Genomic DNA, 22,513 nt, shown 5'->3' with positions numbered 1-22,513 from the left:
GCAGCCAACTGGATGCAGCACCGTTCACCACCACTCTGGGCCCAGCCCTTCAGCCAGTTCCTAACCCAGCACAGAGTGCCCCTGTCCAAGCCGTGGGCTGCCAGCTTTTTCAGGAGTATGCTGTGGGAGACGGTGTCAAAGGCTTTGCTGACGTCCAGGTGGACACATCCACAGCCTTCCCCTCATCCACCAGGTGGGTCATCTGATCATAAAAGGAGATCTGGTTGGTCAGACAGGACCTGCCCTTCCTAAACCCATGCTGGCTGGGTCTGATCCCTAGTCCATCCTTCAGGTGCTGTGTGATTGCACTGAGGATGATCTGCTCCATACAGAATAAAACCCCCTGAAAGCTTCATAAGAACAACTATCAAATACTTATGCTGTTCAATTATTTATAGGACAGTTTCAAATCACTGTATATCATAATGATACCCATTCCCAGGTGCCTAAGGAGAATTTCTACTAGTGTTCTATTATTCTGCATTCTGAGCAAGTGAACATCTCTCTAGGGACTAAGCTTTTTTTTTTTTCCTGAAAAAGAGGAGGAAGATCTTTTTATTTTCAAATTCCTGTTTTTCTAGTGCCAACTGTATTTCGATCTCCAAGCAGACTTCACAACCCAATATAGAGAGGCCAGTTATGAGCCCTTACTGTCATTTCTAGGGTTGCTCCTTCAAACTTTTTTCCCTTTATACTTTTTCCCCAGTCTCTGTGCTTGCCTTATGTATTTCCATCAGCTTACAGGCCACAATGAATCCTAAAAGTGGGCTTTGACTCAATATGTGTCTTCAATGTTTTTTAGATGTAACCTGTAACAGGTTAGGTTGCTGATAATTTACACATTGGAACAATCCCACGAGTATTAGAATGGATAGCACCTCTTGTGATAGTGAATGAGACTGAGTAAACTGAAACGAATTGTGAAAACCCCCAGCATACCTTCTCTGGCTTTTTATTTCTGCAGTTGGCATGCGATACAATAATTGTCTTACTCACATTCCTGTCTTCTCTGCTTGTTAAGTGAGTTTTTTCAAGTTTCTTGTTACCAGACATGTATTTATTTGCAACCATTTCCAAGATCATGACTCTACTGCCTAAATCAATCATTTAACTTGAATTCCATGATGGAAATATTTAGGTATCCAGATCATTTTTAAACTCAGTCATGCACAACACCACTTTTCCTTCCCAGCCTAAGATTACGTTTTCTTTGCAAGATCTTCTGTTTACTGAAGCTTAGTGAAAGAGTAATAATGTTTGATATTTTAAAGTTTTCATTAAAGTAATTTCCTGAAGGGATATTTCTTTTTGTCACTATACAGCAGGTATACATAGGACCTAGACTCAAAGAGAGTTCACAAAAATAATATGGTAATATTATTATTCCCACTAACCAGCTCTCAGGATGTTGGCTGCCTACACTATATACACAAGTTTTGTCATCCACAAAAATGAGTGCAGAGACAGGAAAGTTAAGACCAAATTGTACATATGCCTTAAATACATTTTGAGTAGTCTGCCACAAGAGTTTCTGGAAAAACAACATTTCACTGGTGAGTGACATATTTTCATTTCCTAAAGAAGAAGGGGGTTTAGAGCATATACAATTTTATTAATTCTGTAACAATCAAAACTGAACTCTGGAAAATGTGTTTAATTTCCATGAAAATGTCATTGTTTTGGCTCTGACTCACTGGCAATGATTTTTTTCCCCCCCACCACTTTAGTAACAATAACATGACACTTCTACATCAGAAATAACTGGTATACACTGTAATTCTGTGTTTTCCCAGAGAAAAAGAAGAAAGACCTTTAAAAAGGAAACACTGAAATGGTTACTGCTTGTGTTTACTGACAAGTGAAGGTGAACCTTCCAGTTACTTTGCCGTCTCCCGTTCCATGATCCAGTGAGAGGATGGAACACTGACCTGCTTACCATACAGAAGGATCTCTGCATGGCTTACTGGTAGCACAGCAATCCACTGAAGCAGGGGCAGCTTTATAAGGAACAACTGAGGCTGTTTTGAGAATTAGGACAGGGGTGTTCTCAAACATGATGTTTAAACTCAGTGAATGCAGCTGTTCCCCTCCAGTGGAAACTACCAGGTAAAGTGGTACTGCAGAAGAGATCAATGTTCTGTATTCCAGATGTCTTGCTGGACTCATCTTACCTAATTTTGATTATGGTGTTTCCATATATTTGCTTGCATGAAACAGGATTTAAGGAAATGTTTTAAGCCAGCCTGGTCCATAGGGACCAACAGAACTTCAGCCTCAGAAGGTATATGGAAAGAAGTAACTAGTTCCCACAAGACTTGTTAGCAAAAACTGTTTAACTTCTTTTTCTGCAGCCAAACTACGTATGTATAAAACTTTAATACTCTTGAAAATCTCATGGGGCTTAAATAATCTTGCTGGTGATAGGTATCTAGCTAGGAGGAGAATGATAAATGAAGCTATGAAGTTCTTTTTTTCCTTCACTTGAAGAGATGTTCCTAGAAAAAGGACTAGCAAAAGCTTTCCGTCACTGAGATAGGAAAGCATTTAAGCCTTGTATTTGTCATTTGTTCAAATTAAGAACACTAATATATCTAAGCTTGGGTAAAGGTGGATTTCTTCTGCTACTTTTGTCTTCATTTTATCAAGTATATTGTCAGCTTTTTCATAATGCAGGAGAAGTGATGTCCTTTAGAGTCATGTCCTCCATCCAAGAAATAAGAAGAAAAGCATCCTGGTATATCTGCTTAGCTAGTCAGGTGATGCAGACAGTAAAAGAAAATCATGAGCAGCACCTTATGGACGAAGAACATTCCCTGATAAGTAACACTTCTAGACATAGACAAGGTGGGAAAGAGAGAAGTTTAAATGGAATGTTGTGTTTTTCAAAACATGTTGAAGGTAACAGTATTTGGAGCTTGATAGTTTTCTTAAAGAGACACCAGTGAATATATTAACTACCATTTAGCTTCATGAACATTTTATATGTGTATGCCCCTATTTCTTACTGTTGCATTTTGGTGTCAGGGCTTGAAAACAAAGTATGGTGAAGTACACTACTTCCTGAACACATTAGTTACTCTATAGAAAAGGCAGCTTTATAGCAAATACAAAATGTTCTCCTGAAATTACAAGAGAACACTTTTAGAGATAGAAGTGTCTTCCATAAATGTGGCTTATTGCCAACAGGAGAGTAATGAGCACTGCATGGTAAAAAGTCCATCTCTGTTATACAATTCATCCGGGGGCACAGCCCGTGTCACCAATTATAAGTATCTGAATATCAGAAGTTAATTATAAATACTGGGGTCTTTCTCTCTTTTCTCTGTGATCTTGAGGGAGGTGGCCAAGAGAAAAAGCGACTGTCAAGTAGTACAGTTCCCCTTGTCTATGACTGACTTTTAGACAACCATGACAAGGTTTGTAATGCAACTTCAGCAAAGAGGGACGACTGAAAGCACCCTGAAAGGGCTCTGCTCCCCTTCCCATGAGGGGGTAGACTGACTCACTTGCTATATTCACTGAATCACAGAATCATTAGATTGGAAAATATGCCCAAGATCACTGATCACACCTTTGATCCAACACCACTGTGTCAACTAAACCACAGCACTAAGTGCCACATCCAGTTATTTCCTGAACACTTCCAGGGACGGTGGCTCCACCACCTCCCTGGGCAGTCCATTTCAACGCCTGACCACCCTTTCAGTGAAGAAATTTTTCCTGATGTCCAACCCAAACCTCCTCTGGCACAGCTTGAGGCCATTTCCTCTTATCCTGTCACTACTTGCCTGGGAGAAGAGGCTGACCCTCACCTTGCTACAACCACGTATGTATGGCAAACACTGGAAGGAGCAGATGGTGCTGATGTTCTGTTTGGTGTTAATTTATTTAGAAGATATGAATACTAAAGTCTTTATCTTCAGCTGTTTGTCACGGCTGTGTGCCTCCACTCCTCCTACCGTTACATGCTTTTGGGCTAGATCTGTTTTGCATCACTAACATTCTTATTTTACCTTCTGACCTACAAAGGCATCCAGAATGAAAACAGTAGAGTTTGTCTACAGTTAAAATACCACTTTCTTTATTGCAGTGGTAGTGGGAAATCCAAGCAAAGGAAGACAAAAAACTTCCCATCCAAACCTAAAAACTTGGAAGACTCAGTATTTGGGTGTGCAGAAGTATTATCCAGCATCAATTTATTATGAGCCATTGCTTTTCTATGTCAAGACTATCTGCCATAAATGATAACTCTACTATATTTCATTGTTTTCACTTTAAATCCTGTATCTGTTATTACCAAAAGTCCCTAACGGATGCCCTGAGAGGCTACTTCCGGTAACACAACCCCAAAGCTGGGAGACACAATCAAGAACACCAAACAATTCACGTTGTAGACTGGCTACCCCAGTATTATCCAGCACTCAATGAGACAAGGCAGCAACTTTGATCGTTGGCTATCTGTTGTCTTCTATGACAATGGTTCTTCTCGGATAGGTGTCAACATCCACAATTATGTAGCGGACCTCAAATCTTCCTGTTTCAGGATTCTGTAAGGAAAACAATTTCAGGCTGTTTTTTTTCTCTTTGGCAGTTTAAGTTCAAGATTAAGCTTGCCAGCTATATTTAGCAATTGTACATACCTCCTTGACTTCCACATGGACTGTTCCCTGTTTCCCTGATTCAGTGCCCTCAATATAGAACTTCAAACGCATATGTTTCAATCCGTCCTTTATGTATTCAATGTGACTAAAAACAGCAAAACAAAACAAAAACCCAACCACCCAGCAAGGATACATATTATATGCCAGTTAAGACTTCAAATTTAAACTTACTTAGAGGGGTTGCTTACTCATTTTGTAAGAAAGTGTATTCTGATGGAGTCCTTATGCTACCATGGATTCCTTCTCTACTGCTCTTCCCAAACTTTACTGTGAGTGCCTAAGGACTAGTGGAGTTAGAAGAGCTAATTAGCTGTTAAGGATTAAGAGACGGAATGCTTAAATGTTCTCACCCCAATCCTCCCCTAAAAACTCAAAAGCAATCCAGTAACTGAAGACTCTGGAATTTCCTTGTATTTCTTCTAAAGAACCCTGGGATTCAGAGCCATCCCCTAGAAAAGGATGCCCACATCACCACGACTACCAGGGTTTTTTTTAGGCACTTAAACTAAGTTAAAAAGCCAAAATACACAAAGCATGCTTTGTCAACTTAAGTATTGGGCTGATTAAATCACATCAAAACAGTTAATTACGTGCTTTACTTAGTTTGGCAATAATTTTATTCTGTTGAAGTTGTATAACTCTGGCATTGATATCAGATCTACAACCCAAATGCTGATATTTAGACTGGATTTGGTTTATGTGCATGTATTAGATAAATAGAAGGGTCCCATTCCTTTCGAAGTGACCATTTTCAGAAACTAATGGTCAAATGAGAGTTCTGGTGCAAATTTATGTTTCCTACTGAAATTACTAACTGCTGCATTCTACCAAGCTCTTATTTCCATCAGTCATACCCAGGTACACACTGTGAATTCAGTTTAAGGCGACATGATGGGTTAGAGAGAACAAAGATGAATGAAGAGCCTTACTGTGGTAAATTCACATTTAAGGTGTTCATACACAAAAAAAAACCCTGTACATTTTTGAGACATTGAAGGTCATCCTTATACTGCTGGTGCAAACTCTACAATCTTACACAGTTCTCAGCTCAAAAATTTATTTTAAATACTAGACATTCAAAATGATGGTAATGAAAAATCAGGAAAGCTGATTCATAATACATTTACTTATCTACATAGTTCATTTTACAGAGTGGTGCTTAAAATGTCTGTGCATATTCATTTCATTTAGCAGCTCTGCTTTAAACACTTTTTCACAGAGGCTGGTGAAGAGATAAAACTTTAACTAGTAAAAGTCAAAAAAACCCCAACCTCAATTTTATGGTTCAAGTTGTGTATTGGGGGTTATGTGTCTCATCCTATATGAAACCTCATTGAACATATTCCAGTCAAAGAACCCAATAAAGGCAAAGCACAGAGGAAGTTCTGTTGTTTTTCTCAAAAAGAGAGTTATAAATAGACACACTGATGAAAGCTTTAGGTGAGAGATGTTCTGTTAAATACACAATAGAGATGTGGCCTCAAAAAAAAAAGGCAATATAAGGAATGGGTAGCCAGCTCAGAACAGTTTCAGACTGTAAACTTCAGTCAGATTCCTGTTCTCCACACGCATGTCTAGGCCTCTTTACTACTCTCTTCAGACTCCTCCTGGTTTTTGGAGAGACCAGCTCTACGTTTGCCATGATGACCATTGCTTGTTTTGAGGCACTCAGAACTGGTATTTTATTGTACTTACTGGTACATGTCACACAAGAGGTACTGCAAAAAACTTGTATGTTCACTCAGAAGTGACAGGGTATGTCACATACAGTTCTTCAATCTAGATCTAATTTGTGACCCAAAATGTCTTTACTGTGCAAAAACTACTGTCTGTATGGGCAAACACCAAAGGGTACCTGACATGCTGTCGTCTTCCTCTTCTTGTTGCCTCCCCATAACCTTTAATAGAGTCACCAAAAGCACCAATTACCTACAAAAGAAGAGACTAGAATTGTCAGAAGGTATCACATACAAATGGATATTCCGGTATCAGCTCACACCCCTGCTAGGAATGCATTTTCTTTTAACGAAATGCCCTTTCTGAGTCTAGAAGAGTTTATGAAAGAAAACAGTGTTAAGGAAAATTCCTCGGTATTCCACTCCTTTATAGTCAAATATCAGACATTTAAAATAAATCCTATTAATATCTTCCATTTCACAGAATATTCTGAGTTGAAAGGGACCCACGAGGATCATTGAGTCCAATTCTTAAGTGAATGGCCCACTATGGGTATCAAATCTGTGACCTTGGTGTTATCAGCACCACGCGCTAAGCAACTGAGCTAATCTTTTACTGTCCTCTGAGATGAAGATGTGTAAACTGACGTTTTGTGTAAAAAGGAAAAAAAAAGCATGAAATATTTGTTCATGTCTCCTCCAAGAGAATATTTCAAAGTTTAAAATGCAAATGCATTCCCCTTCGCATTATCTAAAAAACACTACTGTTGAAGAAATTCAGGGTTTTTTTCAAATCTATAGCGCCAGAGCAGATTAACCTAGTTTTAACTTACTTTAAAGTTGGTTAGAAAGGGAGGGTAGGTTTTACTGTGCAAGTACTGGCGAGAAGTTTTAATTCTACAAACTTGTTCCAAAGCAGTCATCATTTTTTTTTCTAGTGACAACTTGTCACTTCATTTCTAGGTTATCCTCAGCGGCATCTGAAGCAACCTTGTTTGAAAGCTACTGCATGCATTTCTTGTTTTGCCTGAAGTAGTGGTTTTTAGAATCTAGTTTTAGATTGATTTTTCTTTACACCTAGCTATGATGACCGTGTGATCCCATGACTGTTCTGCATCTCTTTTCCTGTTAGCCACGGGAAGACTAACCGGAGGAAGTTTACATTTCTGGGTATCTATCTTTTCAGTGTTTCACAGAATGACAGAACCGTAGTGAAGTGTCACAACAGAATAACTGTGCTGAGAAAAGGCAGCAGGCTAGATTTACAGAACTTAAGAGGGACCAGTTGCTTCTGTGGCCTGCAGAACTCCTTAAGTACTACATGTAGCAGGTACTCAGGTACATCTGTAAGACTTTCTGCATGTAGGCACAAGCACGTGCTCTGAAGGGCAGACTGTATTTGCATCAGTTTTTGTGCTGTGGCACACTCACTTGGCTTCCAGCAGGCTAATTCACGCAGGCTCAATGCTTGCATTGACCTGTCCTAACACAGGCTGCAGTTTGAAGCTGACCCACCTCTGGCCAGTTAAAAGCACCACAAGATCTTCTAAGCACCACATGGCTTTTCCCATAGCTTGGCTTGTGAGATTCCTTGCAAAAACTTTTGACTTGAAAAGAGACAGTAACTACTGAGAAACATAAACTTATGACTAAAGTCCAAAAAACAACCTGAGGATGAGATCTGCATTTCTCCAAGGCATCTCCATAGATCTTATTTGGACTAGAAGAAGAGAATAGCTCTTTAAAAATCACGTAGAACAAACCACCTGTAACAGAAATAACAGTGAATGGAATGAAAACTTACCAAACCTGACGGAATTTATAAAAAGTGTCTTCTGATAAAGAATGTAATCATAAAAAATAACCTGTAACGCCAATTCCAACAAGCACCACAATAAAATAGGTAAAGTCTCTTCCAGCTTCTTTCACTGAAATAAGACAGAAAACAACACAGAAGTTACAACCTTGGATAATAAAACTTGCATAGCTTTCTTATGTAAATGCTCTTCTATTAGTCTGCAGCTCAAATAACATTTTGGCAGGAGAAAAAATTCCAGTAACAGTTTCCATAATGTCTCATTACTATAAGCAAGAGACCATGGAACATCTCTTATATTGTACAGGACATGTTTATATCTCTGTGTTAAGCCTTATTATTTTCTCTTTTCCTACTAGATGATTTCAAGATCCAAAAAAAGCACTTACTGCTATCTTTTTGGGTACGTGAGAGCTACATTTTTTAAGAACTAAAGAGGTATTTAGCACCTAAATCCAAAATCATTGCAATTCTTATGCACAGAATGGGAAAAGTAAAAATACAAAAGCTTATAAATTGCACACACTGAAAATAACTGATTTTATTAATTACTAATCAAGAGAACAACAAAAAGGAGGAATATTAGACCAAAATATGTGTTTTATTTATTAACATCTTTAACTACTGTTTATCTGATTAGTTTTTATCTATCAGGTTTGATCTAAAGTATTAGTAAAATTGTAAGTATACACTCCAAAAAAAGTCACAAGAGATTCTCTGTTTCAAAATATTTTTTGAGAACTTGAAAAGAGATTACTAATCTTTTAAAGTGATAAAGTGTGCCTTTCAGTTAAGCACAAGTTACCTAGGAAACTTTAATAATCATTTCTCCTGCAGTCTCCTACTCAGATGAAGGCATTTTTCATAAACCATTTCAAAGCACTTAGAATTACTGAGTCTAATTATGTAGTAATCACTTTTCACTGAAGTGAATGACACCATCCAAAGTGACGGCAGTCCGATAAAGAAACCAGTATCACACATACAGCTTTGACAGCAACCCCATAAAGAAACTAGTATCACAGACAGAGCTTCAACATTTTTGCTGGAGGTGAACTTGTTTCAGCAGCCGTGAGACAGGCTGCATGTCCCTGACGTGATCTGAACACTAAATCAACAGGCTGCTGGGAAGAAGCCACACTTTGTTCTGGTTGCGCTATCCATACACTGAAAGGTACCAACTGCTCAAACAGTACGCTGTGAAAAGAAACCGGCTTGGTAGTTTTCAGAGATTCGATGTGTTGTGGGTTTTTTTCAAATACTTGTGTTTTGGGACTACAAAACTCGTCTCCGCAACAGCCTCTCTGAGCAGCGCACAGCATCCTCCTCACTGTGACTGCCGCTCGCCTTACCTTTCTGAGCAGCCGACAGCAGCGTCTCCTCGTTCCGCGCCCTTTGCACGGACACACCTTTGCTATTTTCGCCAGGTTTTTCAGCTCTCAGCCCTCCCGCCTGCGTCCCGATACTTTGCCGGGCGGGCCGGAGCAGCAGCGGGGGCTGGTGCCGCCACCTCAGGCAGGACGCGGTTCCCATCCCCGCCCCGGTCCCCGTCCCCAGCAGCGCCCATCCGCGGGGGGCGAGCAGCCTCCTCCCCAGGCATGTCCGCCCGAGGGAGGCGGGCAGCATCCCAGGCACGGCTCCCCGCCGGCTTCACGGCGGTACGGTGGGGGCAGCCGAGCCGAAAGGAATGTTCCTGCCGCTCGCCACGCTCTCCCGGGGGACCCTCGGGGAAGAGCCAGGGCAGCCTCCCGCCCCGAGCGGCAGGTCGGGAGCCCCACTGAGCCTTTACCGCCGACAGCCGCCACTCGCCATTGCCCCGGCGGAAATGTTTGGGACGGCGAGCGGCAGCGGCGAGCCCTGGGAGCGGTAGTTTGGGCGGGCTCCCTCTCCCGCCCGCCGCCGGGAGCGGCTCCCAGCGAGGTCACTACAGCGCCCGCCATGCCCAGCGCCGCCACAGCCACAGCACAACCGCGTTTGTGGGGGGAGCCGCCGCCTCGCTTAAGGGGGCTCGGGGAGGCTGCTCGGAGCGTTCTTTTTATGTATGTTTTTCTTGGTCTGGCACACACAGGTGTGTAAAAGCGCTGCAGTTGACGTTTGCACGAATGGAGACCGGAAGAGACCAACGTTATGTCGTTCAACAAGACCAAGTGCCGTGTCCTACAACAAGTGCCCGGGCCACAACAACCCCAGGCAGGGCTGGAGGCTGAGGGCAGGGTGGCTGGAAAGCGGCCCAGCGGAAAATGATTTGGGGTTGCTAGTCAGGCAACTGAAAAGAGCCAACAGTGTGCCATGTGGTGAAAAAAGCCAATACCATCCTGGCTTGAATCAGAAATAGTGCAGCCAGCAGGACTAGGGAAATGATTTCCCCCCTCTGTAGTTGGCACCGATGAGGCTCACGTCGAGTTACTGTGTCCAGTTCTGGGCCCCCCAGTTCAGGAAGGACATTGAGGTGCTGGAGTGTGTCCAGAGAAGGGCAACAGAGCTGGTGAAGGGTCTGGAGCACATGCTCTATGAGGAGAGGCTGAGGGAGCTGGGCAGTTTAGTCTGGAGGAGGCTCAGGGGGAACCTTATTGCTCTCCACAACTACCTGACAGGAGGTTGTAGCCAGGTGAGGTTGGCCTCTTCCTCCACATTCAACCGGTGATAGGACAAGGGGACATAATCTCCAGCTGTGCAAGTGGACGTTTAGGTTGGACATCAGGAAGAATTTCTTCACAGAAAGGATGCTTAGACATTGAAATGGGCTACCCAGGGAGGCGGTGGAGTCACCGTCCCTGCAAGTCTTCAAGAAAAGACTGGATGTTGCACTTAGTGCCATGGTCTAGTTGACATGGTGGTGTTTGGTCATAGGTTGGAATCGATTGATTCTGTGATTCCGAGCGCGGAGAACACCGTGCTCCGGCTTCCCAGGACTGGCGCGGAGCTCACCGTGGGGCGTAGGGAGGGGGGGGGGCGGCGACATAGCAGCAGGCGCTGCGCCTGCCCCGGGCTTTAAAGCTTTCCGCCGCCCCCGGGGCCGCGCTCCCGGGCTCCGCTTTCTTCGGGCTACCGCCGTTCCGCTCGGCGGTGGCCCGCGGGAGGAGACAGCGCCCCTCCTATCATCGCTCCCTCGCTCCCTCCCTCCCTCGCTGCTGGCGGCGCGAAGCCGACATTTTGGGGCGGCTCAGCGGCCATGGCGACGGGCCGGGGCAGGTAACGAGGGGCGCGTCGAGCGGGGCTCTGCCGGCCCAGGGCTGCCTGCTTGGCCTCCTTCACCTTGCCTGGCCAGGGTGGTTTGTTGTTTTTCCCTCAACACCCATTGCTCCTCTGAGAAGCCCCTTCCACCTGTCCCACGGCCCTGGTTTCTAGCTCTGAAATTGTCACGGCAAGAGCTGTGGTTGTGTACGCAGTTTTATTCCCCCCCTTTTTTTTTTTCTTTTTAATCTGTAAATGGAGTGGGATAATATCCACCTTGTGAAAAGACGTTGGATTTGTTAGATGAAAAAAAATTTCAAAGCGTTACTGTAATTTCTGTTTATCCCCAGGTATGCTTTAAAATTTGGAACAGGAGACACGTTTCTTTCAGTACTTTTAATACACATTATTTAAAATACGTTACTTGAAAGAGACTTGTTTGCTGACCATCAAAAAACCAAATCACATTGCAAGTACTATAGGGTATGAAAGTGAAAATACTGGTACAAAACTGAGTCCCACAAGTTGAAAGCTAATGAAAAAGCAGTTGAAGTTATTGTGCCTCTGAGTAAGAGCATCTCGGCTGTTCTTGAAGTCTCTAAAGAGGAGTCATAACAGCTGTCATTGACTTGTGCTTATCTGCCCAAGCTTTGTCAATGTGGTGTAAAAGTATTTTGTCAATACTAATTTAAAATCTAAGCACGCGCAGTACTTGAAAAATAGTTTATGGATTGGATTTGCTGTTGTTCACACCTTAAGAGTATTTTTGTTTTGGAAGATGTGAAAGTTCAGCACTTTTTTTTTAATTGAAGCTTACAAAAGGGGTATATATTACATTGAAGTTTTCAAGGCATGTGTAGGCAACATTTCTCTTACCTCAGATATTCCTTCCTGAGGTGAAGAAGAGAGGGATGCAAGGAGTGGTTAAAATGAGCAGGAAGGATTGAATACAGGCAATGCAGGTTATGCTTGTAGAAGATAAAGTGTATTTTAAAATCCAGGACCCAGTTTCTTATCTAAATTACCCCTGTACCTGGAGTTTATGAAGTTATATCATGGAGATAACTAAACTAGTTATCTCCATGCTTTCAGCATGGATTCAGGGCAGAATAGCTTTGGCTATGCTGTCCTGGAACATACAGAAGTGATAGCTCTGCTGCTGTTGAACACGACTTTTGTCCCTAAATCCCTTTAATGGTTCTTTAAAAATGAAGTTTGTTAGTGCCTTATCATCTAAGTGTGCTTCTTGATCCTGATACATGGGTAAAACATTTGCTTGACCTCCAGGTCGTATTTGTTACCTGCTTATTTCTTTATAGTAAGCTAGTTTAGTTAGTCTGTTAGTAATTGGCACCCAAGCTAAAATATGCATGTCTTTTTGTGTTATAACAATTCTCAGTAAAACGTCTTGGATTTTTTTTTTTTTAACATAGCCCAGTTGACAGTGTAGAGCAGAGTTGTTCTTTGCTTTCTATTTTTATTTTTCTTTGAGCATAAACCAATCCTAAATCAGGAACAACATGTGTTAAATGTACATGGTACCCATATACTTCAAAATTTTTTTTCCCCAATATCGATTGGTTGCCTAGAAACCCAGAGCTTGTTTGACAACATGGTGTAAAGTCACCTGGGAATTTAAAACATTACAAATGCAGTGAATGAGGAGCTCTGCCTGCTTGGTGGCATTAGTGGGTATGAAGTGCAAGGATTTGATTAAGATAGAGTTTCAATCTCAATATTTCTATGTGGTTTAATGGTAGTATTTATAATTACAGCTTACAAAGTCCTAGCTATCAGAAAACTTGGAAAAATATGTGACCAGTTGGATTTTAAGAATTTACTTGTGAAAAAATTATGCATATTTGCTTTCTTGAATAAAAGAAAGTAATTTCTATCCAAATTGTGATGTACTAACGAACTGTAAAAACACTGATACCCATCTTGCCTGTTGAACTAACACTTATCTCTCAGATTTGTGAATACTTTAGCAGGAGAAAGTCTGAAATGAGACTATAACTTTGTTTCAAATATGATTCTGTTGTATGTTCAAGGAAATAATTTTGAACCTCAGAAGTTTTCGAGAAAGGTTCAAGGCATTGTTTTATTTGGTATCTTTTAATAGCTTAGCAAAGTTGGATGGCTCAAAAATGTCTCTGGAGTGATGTTGCAAAACAGAAGATTAATCAGTGAGTGCGACTCACTGCAGAGACCTCTGTGGGGCTTGGTTGTGGTGACCACATGATGCAGCTGTATAACCCTAATAAATCTGTACTGGATTCAAACTGGTCTGGTGGAGTGACACTACTCCCTTCTGACTGCTGTGAGAGATTAGTCACAGGAGAGACAGCTGTGAGTTTAAATCTGACATCTTCCTGGTGTCAGGTATTTTAACATGGTGATAATTGTTCAAATCTGTGAGCAGATATTATGAGTTGCCATGTGATGTATTCCCTGAATCCTTCCTTGATTGTCTAGGTGTGTGCAATATGCATATTTCTTCATTTTTTGAAGATGTGACTCCTAATGGGTTTTCTTTCTTAGAAATAGGCTAAGGACATTTGCTACCAGGCCTGGGGAATGTTCTGAAACTGTAAATGCTGGAATTAAAAGTCTGTATTTGACGCCTGCTCTAAAACGGAAACCAAGGGTGTGCATTGAGAGGTGAGTATGTCTTTAGTTTAGGAGTAAGAGCAGAAGACCCCTTGCAGACTCTAAGCCGTCTTTTGACTGCTTACAGTAATTATGTTCATATTTTGAAGATTTCTATGTCAAATGTTCTGAGTTGAAAAGATTTGCTTTCCTGGCCTGCTTCGTGATCCTGTATTCACCTTCTAATATTTACTGTCATGATTGTCCTTTGCCACCTTTTCTAAGTTCATATGAAATATGTAGCTTTTCCAAGTCATGTGAAGCCTTCAGCAACTCCTTTGCATGTCATGAGCAGTGTTGTTCTTTGAGAATAAAAATTGTTGTTTTATTACTTCAATAAAAGCCAATTTGGAATTAAACTTTGTATTTTTCTCTTGATTCTTGGTTTTTATTTTGTATAGAGAGGCTGAGGATAGTGGAGTGGGATTGAGGGGGGAGAAATAAGGGACTGTTGCATATTTGCTGAAAGGTAAATGTTTCCCTTCCTGTTTAACAATGAAAGGGCACTTTCAATATAATCCTGAATTTTCTTTTTGAAAATTAGTTACATTTTTACAAAGAACCCCATCTAAGAATATTTTACCTGAAAGATTAATTAATTTTCCTTGTTTTATTCATTTGGTAGCTTCCTGTGTAAGATTTCTCTGTTTTGCATTGGATGGCCAGTTCAATACCTTTATGCTGTTATTCTGGTGTGAAAGATGACAGAAAAAAGGAAAAAAAATCCTTTCAGCTTTCTTCAAAGAAAGAATAATATGGTTGTGAAAACTGCTGTTGAGAATTCTCGATCAAGTGTATTATTTTATTTAATTTGCCTATTTTTAAGGGATCACTTCTAAATTCTTTTTGGAAAAAATGCACTACTTTGGGCTTTCAGTTTATGGGTTATTTTGCATAATAACCGTGCAAAGTTTGGCATGTTGCAAGTTTTGGCACATTGCCTCAGTGTTGTTACAGCTAAGATTCTGAGGTTTAATACAAACATTGGAGTATTGGCATTATCGTGCTACCCTTGACAGCCCTGTGCTTTTGGAATAAAGTATTATAAATCAACAACTGTTGTAAATGACACAGTAGTAAAAGGATGAGGCACAGCTGGGGCACTGACTTTCACAGCACCTTGTATTTTCAGTGGTGATTTTGATGTGACCATACTGTATGCTCCAAAAAATTAGAGTATAAAATGCATGTATTTTAAATTCTGTGCAGTTATGAGGTGCCTCTTGAAGGGTATGAGGTTTCTGTCTGTTAATGATAAAATCATGGTGGCTTATCTCCACGGTATCTTGAGCTTATCATGCTTAGACTGCCACTTGCATTTCAGGCAGCCTTCCAGATGCACAGAAACCTTAATGATCTCAAGATGCCACTTGGCTCTTATGTGAAAGTTCATGTTTTTCTGGTGAAAACTGCATGAGAGCTCTGAGCACATGCTGTTTGAAGATTATGATGAAGTAGAGCATGATCTTACTGTTTGACTAGGACATTTCTGTCCTGTTCCATCCTGAAAGCTGATGCCACAGTCAGGAGGAGAGATATCTGCAGCTTTGGCAAATACTGGTGGTTATGGACTAAATGTTAAAATCGTGGTACAAGCAGTAAGAAACTGAGATTGAATGAGGTAGTGTCATGTCAAACTGGGTTAAAGTTAATAAAGTTAGTGAAAATGCAAACCAATAACTTTTCATGTAATTGTTCTGTGCCACTTCAAAAAGTTGTGATGAATTGTTTTACGCAGATGCCATATATAAGAGAGTGAAATCAGAACCCAAACTCTGGGTTAACTCTTTAGGTTTTTGATTTGTGTGTTTACAAGCTGATAGTTTCCACCTCTTTTGTTTTGCTCTGGTTTGAATTTAAAATTCTTTGCCTGTGTAATTTCTGGAATTTGCAGGTAAGTCTAACAGTGTTCTTCTTTCTCCTGTTTTCCAGCATGCCATCAGAAATGCTACTGAAGATATTTTCGTATTTGGATGCTGTGTCCCTGTTGTCTGTCGGTTGTGTGAATAAACTCTTCTATGATCTGGCTAATGACAAGTAAGGAAGAGGGAGGGTATAGGTGCTGGTCTCAGTCAGGCAGCTGTTGAGTTACCTGAGTTATGGGTCTTTTTAATTTAGTTTCTCTGATGCCAGAGCACTGATGCATGAGCCTATGAGCAATTACTCTGCTGCAAATATACTTCATAGCCTGCAGTACAATGTATTATATGGAATTCTAGCTGTGCAGGCCCTGTTGTTTAGTGGGAGTTATGAAGTGAAAACTAAATACAGCGCTTTGAAATGTTGCTATTTGCATTTGTTTTGTTGTAAAATTTGCATATATTTGTTTGTATTCACATGCACCTGCACAAGCTTTTTGAACTGGGCAGTCCTTAGTGATGTGTAGCCAGTGGCTTTCATAATTTTAAAGTCCTACTTATTAGGTCTTTCATCAGGTTTTTGCAAAGGGATTGATTTAATCAAATGATCCACTAGTAGGTTTTATGTGTTGCTCTTTCTGTCAAATTTTGGTGACTTCTGCATGAAAACAAAGAGACGAACATAAATACCAACATATTTTTTGTAAGCGACTGCTTATACAGAGTTCACGAATGGCTCCTACCAGTATCATGATAATTTTGTGAAAGGATAGAGAGGAGAGACCTGAGTTGGTACATGATAATTGGGATGTCTGGGTATCCTTTTTTTTCTAGGATTCTGCTGCATTAGTGTTGTTTGAGTGAGAAAATGTCTTCCTGTATAGGAAGTTGCTGTGTCTAGTATGAATCCATTTCTCCCTTATTTGCTGAAACTTGTGCAGTGAATTGGTTTACATTGGCATTGACACCTTTAGAACTGATTAATCTAAAGGGAAGACTGTAATCCAGATTTATGTTTTGAAGCTGTCAGCAGGTAAGCGTGGATAAAAATTGCATAGTTGACAAATTATGTATCTTAGTATGTGTTTTCCACTTCAAGATAGTAAGATAGGATAAAACCATTGTGACTCTACAGGGAAGGATGATTCATCTGTCTCCATCTCAACAATGTCTGTTTCCATTTTCTGATCTTGACAGAGATTACTGTATGTGCACAAATGGAATTTGGGGAAGAGCTACTTCCTTTATCTAGGAGATTGACTGGTTCAGTGGGACCAGGTCATTTTCCTGCTGGATTTTCATGAACCTTTTTGAGACCTCAAATCTTGTTCTGAATTACCAGAAGTTTTAATTGAAGTCCCTGCATATTTCTCTGACAAATCTGATCTTGTGTTTTAGGCGGAGTATCTATTTTAGGTTTTTTCTTCTGTCCTGGATGTACAGGGTGCTGTCCTTTGTGCAACAGGACCATCAGTTTTTCATTATGATGTGTCTGTGCTGCCTAATGCAGTGCTTTGTCTTCGGGCTCTTCAAATTATGTCTGCGCTTGAACAGTTCCTTGGCGTTGATGGCTTCCAGTATAACTGTCAAGACAAGGAAATGTTTCTGAGCCCCCTTTCTGCACTCTCCTTGCCCCATATGTTGTTTTTCCAGCCTTCTTGTTATGCCTTGTGGGAAGCTCACATAGATGGTCTGTCTGAAAGCCTGCGGATTTTCATCACCTGCAGATTGTGCATGCGCGAGAAGTGAGAAGCCAGAGCATGGGGGAAGAATCTTTTTGCTCTTGTGGTCAGGTGGTGATTGATGATGAACTGTGTCTGATTCTGGCATTTGAATTAGCAGTAAGAGCTTTGTTTGGCTTGTAGTAACATCCAATAAGAGGCCTTGAGATTAAGTTCACATTTTGAGGCAAAAAGTGCATGTATTCTGCTGTGAAAGAGGCAAACCTGTACTTCCCAGTTGGATACCTTTTTGATTTATCTGCCCTGACTTCTTCAGAAGTTGAGAATGAAGGGGCAGTGATGCTTTCCTAAACACTTGTAATTCCAAGTCCTTCTTTTTCTCCTCTACCTCCCTGCCCTAACTGAATTTTAGAGCTTCTTGAACTGATTTCTCATCTCCTTGCACAATGCTTATTTGGAAAAGGAAGAAGCAACATGTAGCTGCGAGTGAGGACAAGTCTGCTAGGTATTGGTGACAAATCTGTCTTCTGTCACCTATATTGCCTGAACCTGAACCTTCAAAATGCAGGAAATGCCTATTACTAAGCTCTGTCTTTTCAGCATCATGCAGTCAGATGTGGAGTATCTCTCCCCATGAAAGAAAGGATGTCTCTCTTGGAAAGGGGTTTCTAGTTAACAGGAGAGTGTTATAAGGATATCTTACTGGGCTATTTAAACTGGTTAAGACCAGTGAGACGATACACAGCTCAGTTTCCCCTGATGATGATATGTCAAGGACATCTCTCCTCTGTTTTCATTACCCCACAATTCTAAACTGCTTTGGAATTAAATAAAAATTTTCTCCCTCTATTGGAAATGTTTTATATTATGTAATAACCTGGTCGCTTTTTCTGGTCTTAAAATAGAAGTATCTTAAATCTTTGTTTTACTTATGGAATTGTTCTTTATGTTCCCCTGCCCCGATTTCGTAGAAGCGAAAGTCAGATGGTCATGTTGACTGTGAACCCACCTTTCCAGTCATGGAAGCTCGTTGCTCTGTGTTTTAAACAGCTTTGTCTCAAAAAATGACAGTGGAGCATTCTGTATATATCTGTACAGCAGCAGGCTGGAAAGTTTTTTCAAAATTCCTTAGTATGTTTGCATCAATAACCAGAACCTGACTCTCAGCATGTAGGGGCTTATTCTTAGCTGATGAATTGAGAATGGTTTTGATGGATAGGAGGCAGTGTGGGATGGATTCAGTCCTTGAATGCTTTAATGCTTCAAGGAGAGAGAAAATGCATTACAAACCACATTAATGTAAGTTTGCCTGGGGATAAGTGAGGGCTGGTAAAGGTAATCTTGCTGATAAATGGTAGAAAATGTCTCTTGAGAATTTGTTTCTCTTGCTATTAATTTTCTTTAGTGCAGTTATGTAAACTGTGTGTCTAGTACTTCAGAATTAGAAAACTTATTGGAAACCTTTATTCACAGATTGTTGTTTAAATTCTTGTAACTTCTTGTACTCAGTATTCCATGAACTGTTCTAGAGATATGGGATATGAGGGGCGGAAATGTGACCTCATAGTTTTCCTTACATGGAATAGCTGAAGCCATTATTCCTGTCATGTTTCTTTGTCTTCAGAAGGTCATGTCTTCTGTCAGGTTTTCCAAAGAGAATGCAGAAGGGACTGAAGTGACACTGGTACCACCAAACATAGGTGATTCTAATTGTCCTCCTCCACCCCACTTTCAGTTGTGTGAGGAACTTGAGGGGTACAGGTTATCTTTGTTGAGTAAGAGTTGTTAAACCGCTTTTTCCACTAGCTGATTTTGTGTGAGGAGGATGCATCGTTTTGGGGAGGAATTTTCAAAAGTAACTGCTTAACCCTTATCAGTTCTCACTTCACTTGCTGAGTCTGAGCTTTGTCCTGGATCCCATATTTTCAGGAAAAGAGACAAGACTTACCTTTTCATAGTTTCCTTATGATAGCTTTATCTCAGATCTGTTTGTTTTGTTGTTGTTTGTGTTATCATTTTTTTTTATTTTTAAATCTGCTCAGTGTCTATCTGTGAAGGAAGTAGCAGCATAAGGGGAAGGAAGGCTTTTTAAAAACCACATGCTCTGGTGTGCTATTGAGAGATATAAAACAGTGGGAAGTTCTCAATATCCAATTAGTCTATTTTCTAGAGCACTAGTCAAACATTTTCTGTGTATGTAATTGAGATGTTTATTAACCTGATTGAAGTATCATAAGACTTAACTGAATAACTTTTTCTTCCCCCCTTCTTCTACCATGGTAGAGCAGAAAGTTTTAATTGGATTTCATTTGGTATGTATAATCTAGAACAAGAAATGTGTTCTGGGATTCCACAGTCTTTTAGATAGCCTAGTAAGCCCATGAGAAATGCTGACATCTAGCATCCTTGGATTCCTGAGCCTTCATGTTTGCACCACGGAAACTGACCTTACGTGGGCTTTTGGAAGGTCAAAATGGGGAAAAATGTGCAACCGTGCCCTTGTATTTTCTTAACTCATAGCTAGGAGGCTCCAGTTACTGCTCTTCTAGAAACTTAGATTTAGATCAAATGTAGTTTGCTGATAATCTGGGACTTCATATTTTTCTGCTAACATTATGCTCAAGCATAGGTGAAATGTGAGTACAAAAAATTGACTATTCTTGAAACTTATGTGGTTTTCCTCTTTATTCTATTTTTATTTTCAGTGGAATTTGGCTGAAAATCTATTCCAGTTGTTTGCAGCCAAAAAGGACAACTTGGAAAATGAAGTCTGAACAAACAGAAGCTGTTCCCTTGGGCTGTGCTGCTCTACATGATAAAAAGCCTGGGTACTGGAAGAAAGAATACATCTTGAAACAAACAGCTGCTGTCAAAACTAGAGTAATGCGACTTGCTAAACCTCTAGATCCTTATACGGGTCTTCCGTGTAAAAACAAAGTAGCTATGAAGTAAGCAATTCCTTGTCACAGAAGTGGTTTACTCAAGAACAGTGTACAGAATATTAATGGCTTTGGAAATGCTGGGGTGGGGGTATGGAAATAGAGTTATAACATGAGTATCATAATGAGAAGATATGATAGCCTATAAATAACTGAACCTGAGAAACATAAGTAGCAGCTAGTAGAAATTTGAAAATTCTCTTGCAAGCATAGTTTAAGTTTTGCGATTTTTTTTTTTTTTTTTTTTTTTTTTTTTAATATCCCTCTCCCCTCTCAATTCCTAAATAACAGACTCTCTGGCTTGAGTTGGATAATTGTTCTAAAGGACAAAAATGGAAAAGAACATGTAACGGAGAAGGCAAACCTGTCATTTAAGCACACATCTGTTACCATACTTTGGTATGGTACAAACTGGCCGTGCTTAGACGTCGTGTCAACCCTAAAACTATTTGGAGTTACACCGTTGCTTCTTGACCAAAATATGCCTCCCAACAAGAATGGGTGAGTTTTAACATAGGATTTTTGAGGTGTCTTTTGGTGTAACTGATTGATAACATATTTGTAGGAGCTATCTGACCTTGGTTTGGCTCAACAAGTTAGTTCTTTGTTAGAAAGCCTGTCTGTAGCGTTTCTTCCAAAGCCTATGTTCTTCTCTTCATTAGTAGAGCTTTTTAACAAGAAACAGTATAATCTAACAAGCTATGACATTAATTCATAGGTTAGTGTAGCTACTGGCATGTGATATACAGACTGATAGCTCCTGCCTTGGAAGGCTGAATCTAAGGCATAGATACAAATGGGTGTGAAAGAAACATGTAAATCTAGGAGAATTTAATGTGAGACGTTTAGCTTGGAACAGTTCGTCAATATTTATATGGCTACAGTCAGGTAATATATTGTCATGGTTTGAGATAGCCCCAACATCCAATTCCCTAGCTCCATCCCCCCTCCCACATCTCAACCTAATGTGAGAGAGGTTTTTCCAGACAAAACACACCAGACTCAAAGTGGGGAAAAGGGAATATATTACAATGACTGTACAAATAAATACCATATCACATTATACACATGATCACAAACTATCTCTACCATGACATATAGTATTTACAATGATCAGATCTCTTCTCCCCTCCAAATAAAAGTCCAGGAGGGAAAAAAGGACAGATCCCTTCCAGTCCTTAAACAGCAGCATCTTCTGAGGCAGCAGGTTTCTTCTTCTCATGCATGCAGCAGCTGATAGCTGGCTTTCTGCCAGCGTCCACGAGGGAGGTATTCAAGCTCCCCCGGCCCCATCGCCTCACAAACCGAGGGGTCTTCCGTGGACTTCGTAACCCCAGACAAGGTCGTTTCACCACGTCATATCACGAAGACACAGGGGGGTCTTCGTGACGGTCTGGTATCTCTTGCAGGGCCTCTGTGCCCTGTCTCTCAGGCTGCCACCGTGGCAGCAGTGCAAGGGGGGGAGCCAAGGTCAACTCCCCCTGCATTCCTCTCGGAGCTCTCTAGCTCCTTTCTACAGTGCATGTCGCACTTCAAGGCTCTTTCAAGTAAGAGTCCATCATCTTCCTCCTTCCAGGAGGTCTCAAAGGAGTTTTGGGGATCTGGTATCAGTCTTACCCCCAAGAACTCTGTAGCTCTCAGCTGCTGGCTCTCCTTTCCTCGACTCTCCTTCCAGGAGTCTCCTCTGCAGTGCTGCATGTTGCTTCTGCTGCTTCTTCACTTCAGGTCTTATCTCTGGCTCTCTGCCACCGTTTCTCTGGTCAGCGTCGGCTGCTGCTCTGTGCCCATGGAGAAAACATCTCCCGGCATACTACAGGCACCTAGCCCAGCTTTATGCTGTTCCAGGTCCCTGCAGCCCCCAGCCAGGGGCTGGGAGGGGGCCAGAGGCCCCAAGGGGCTCAGAGCCCCTACCTCGTGGCTCTACAACATGGCCACCTCTCCTACAACCCCAAACTACAACTCTTCTTTTCCGGTCTGGTTGTGATATGTTTACATTTCTGCAGGAGCGCCCATTGGGCAGAATTTCAAAACTTCCAGGGGTTTCCACCCCTTGGGGT

General features: G+C 41.1%; 2 protein-coding genes across 6 annotated transcripts; one reads left to right on the top strand and one right to left on the bottom strand.

Annotated features, from left to right (window-relative positions):
- Window positions 1-4,059: 4,059 nt before the first annotated feature.
- TIMM21 (translocase of inner mitochondrial membrane 21) lies at window positions 4,060-10,219 on the bottom strand. Of its 3 annotated transcripts, none has more exons than XM_039386734.1 (6): window positions 9,506-10,198; window positions 8,203-8,265; window positions 7,853-8,103; window positions 6,517-6,590; window positions 4,641-4,746; window positions 4,060-4,547 (listed from the first exon to the last, which is right to left on the bottom strand). In XM_039386734.1, exons 1-6 carry the CDS (start codon window positions 9,777-9,779, stop codon window positions 4,455-4,457), a joined length of 861 nt encoding a protein of 286 aa, XP_039242668.1. In that variant the 5' UTR covers window positions 9,780-10,198; the 3' UTR covers window positions 4,060-4,454. The 3 variants fall into 3 exon arrangements, with proteins under 3 accessions (XP_039242668.1, XP_027601848.1, XP_039242669.1); XM_027746047.2 differs by having other exon boundaries at window positions 8,006-8,103; window positions 9,506-10,186; XM_039386735.1 differs by lacking the exon at window positions 4,641-4,746 and having other exon boundaries at window positions 4,464-4,547; window positions 9,506-10,219.
- LOC114001869 (F-box only protein 15-like) lies at window positions 10,073-20,961 on the top strand. 3 transcript variants are annotated; one of them, XM_039386736.1, is made up of 5 exons: window positions 10,073-10,192; window positions 13,869-13,988; window positions 15,909-16,013; window positions 20,223-20,465; window positions 20,748-20,961. In XM_039386736.1, exons 1-5 carry the CDS (start codon window positions 10,092-10,094, stop codon window positions 20,959-20,961), a joined length of 783 nt encoding a protein of 260 aa, XP_039242670.1. In that variant the 5' UTR covers window positions 10,073-10,091. The 3 variants fall into 3 exon arrangements, with proteins under 3 accessions (XP_039242670.1, XP_039242672.1, XP_039242671.1); XM_039386738.1 differs by lacking the exon at window positions 10,073-10,192 and adding an exon at window positions 11,153-11,345 and having other exon boundaries at window positions 13,875-13,988; XM_039386737.1 differs by lacking the exon at window positions 10,073-10,192 and adding an exon at window positions 11,154-11,345.
- Window positions 20,962-22,513: the final 1,552 nt, after the last annotated feature.

The sequence above is a fragment of the Pipra filicauda genome, unplaced genomic scaffold (assembly GCF_003945595.2).
Source record: "Pipra filicauda isolate LSUMZ 115617 unplaced genomic scaffold, ASM394559v2 scaffold4_size7858003_pilon, whole genome shotgun sequence".
Classification (NCBI taxonomy): domain Eukaryota; kingdom Metazoa; phylum Chordata; class Aves; order Passeriformes; family Pipridae; genus Pipra; species Pipra filicauda.
This window is presented reverse-complemented; position numbering and strand designations above follow the sequence as displayed.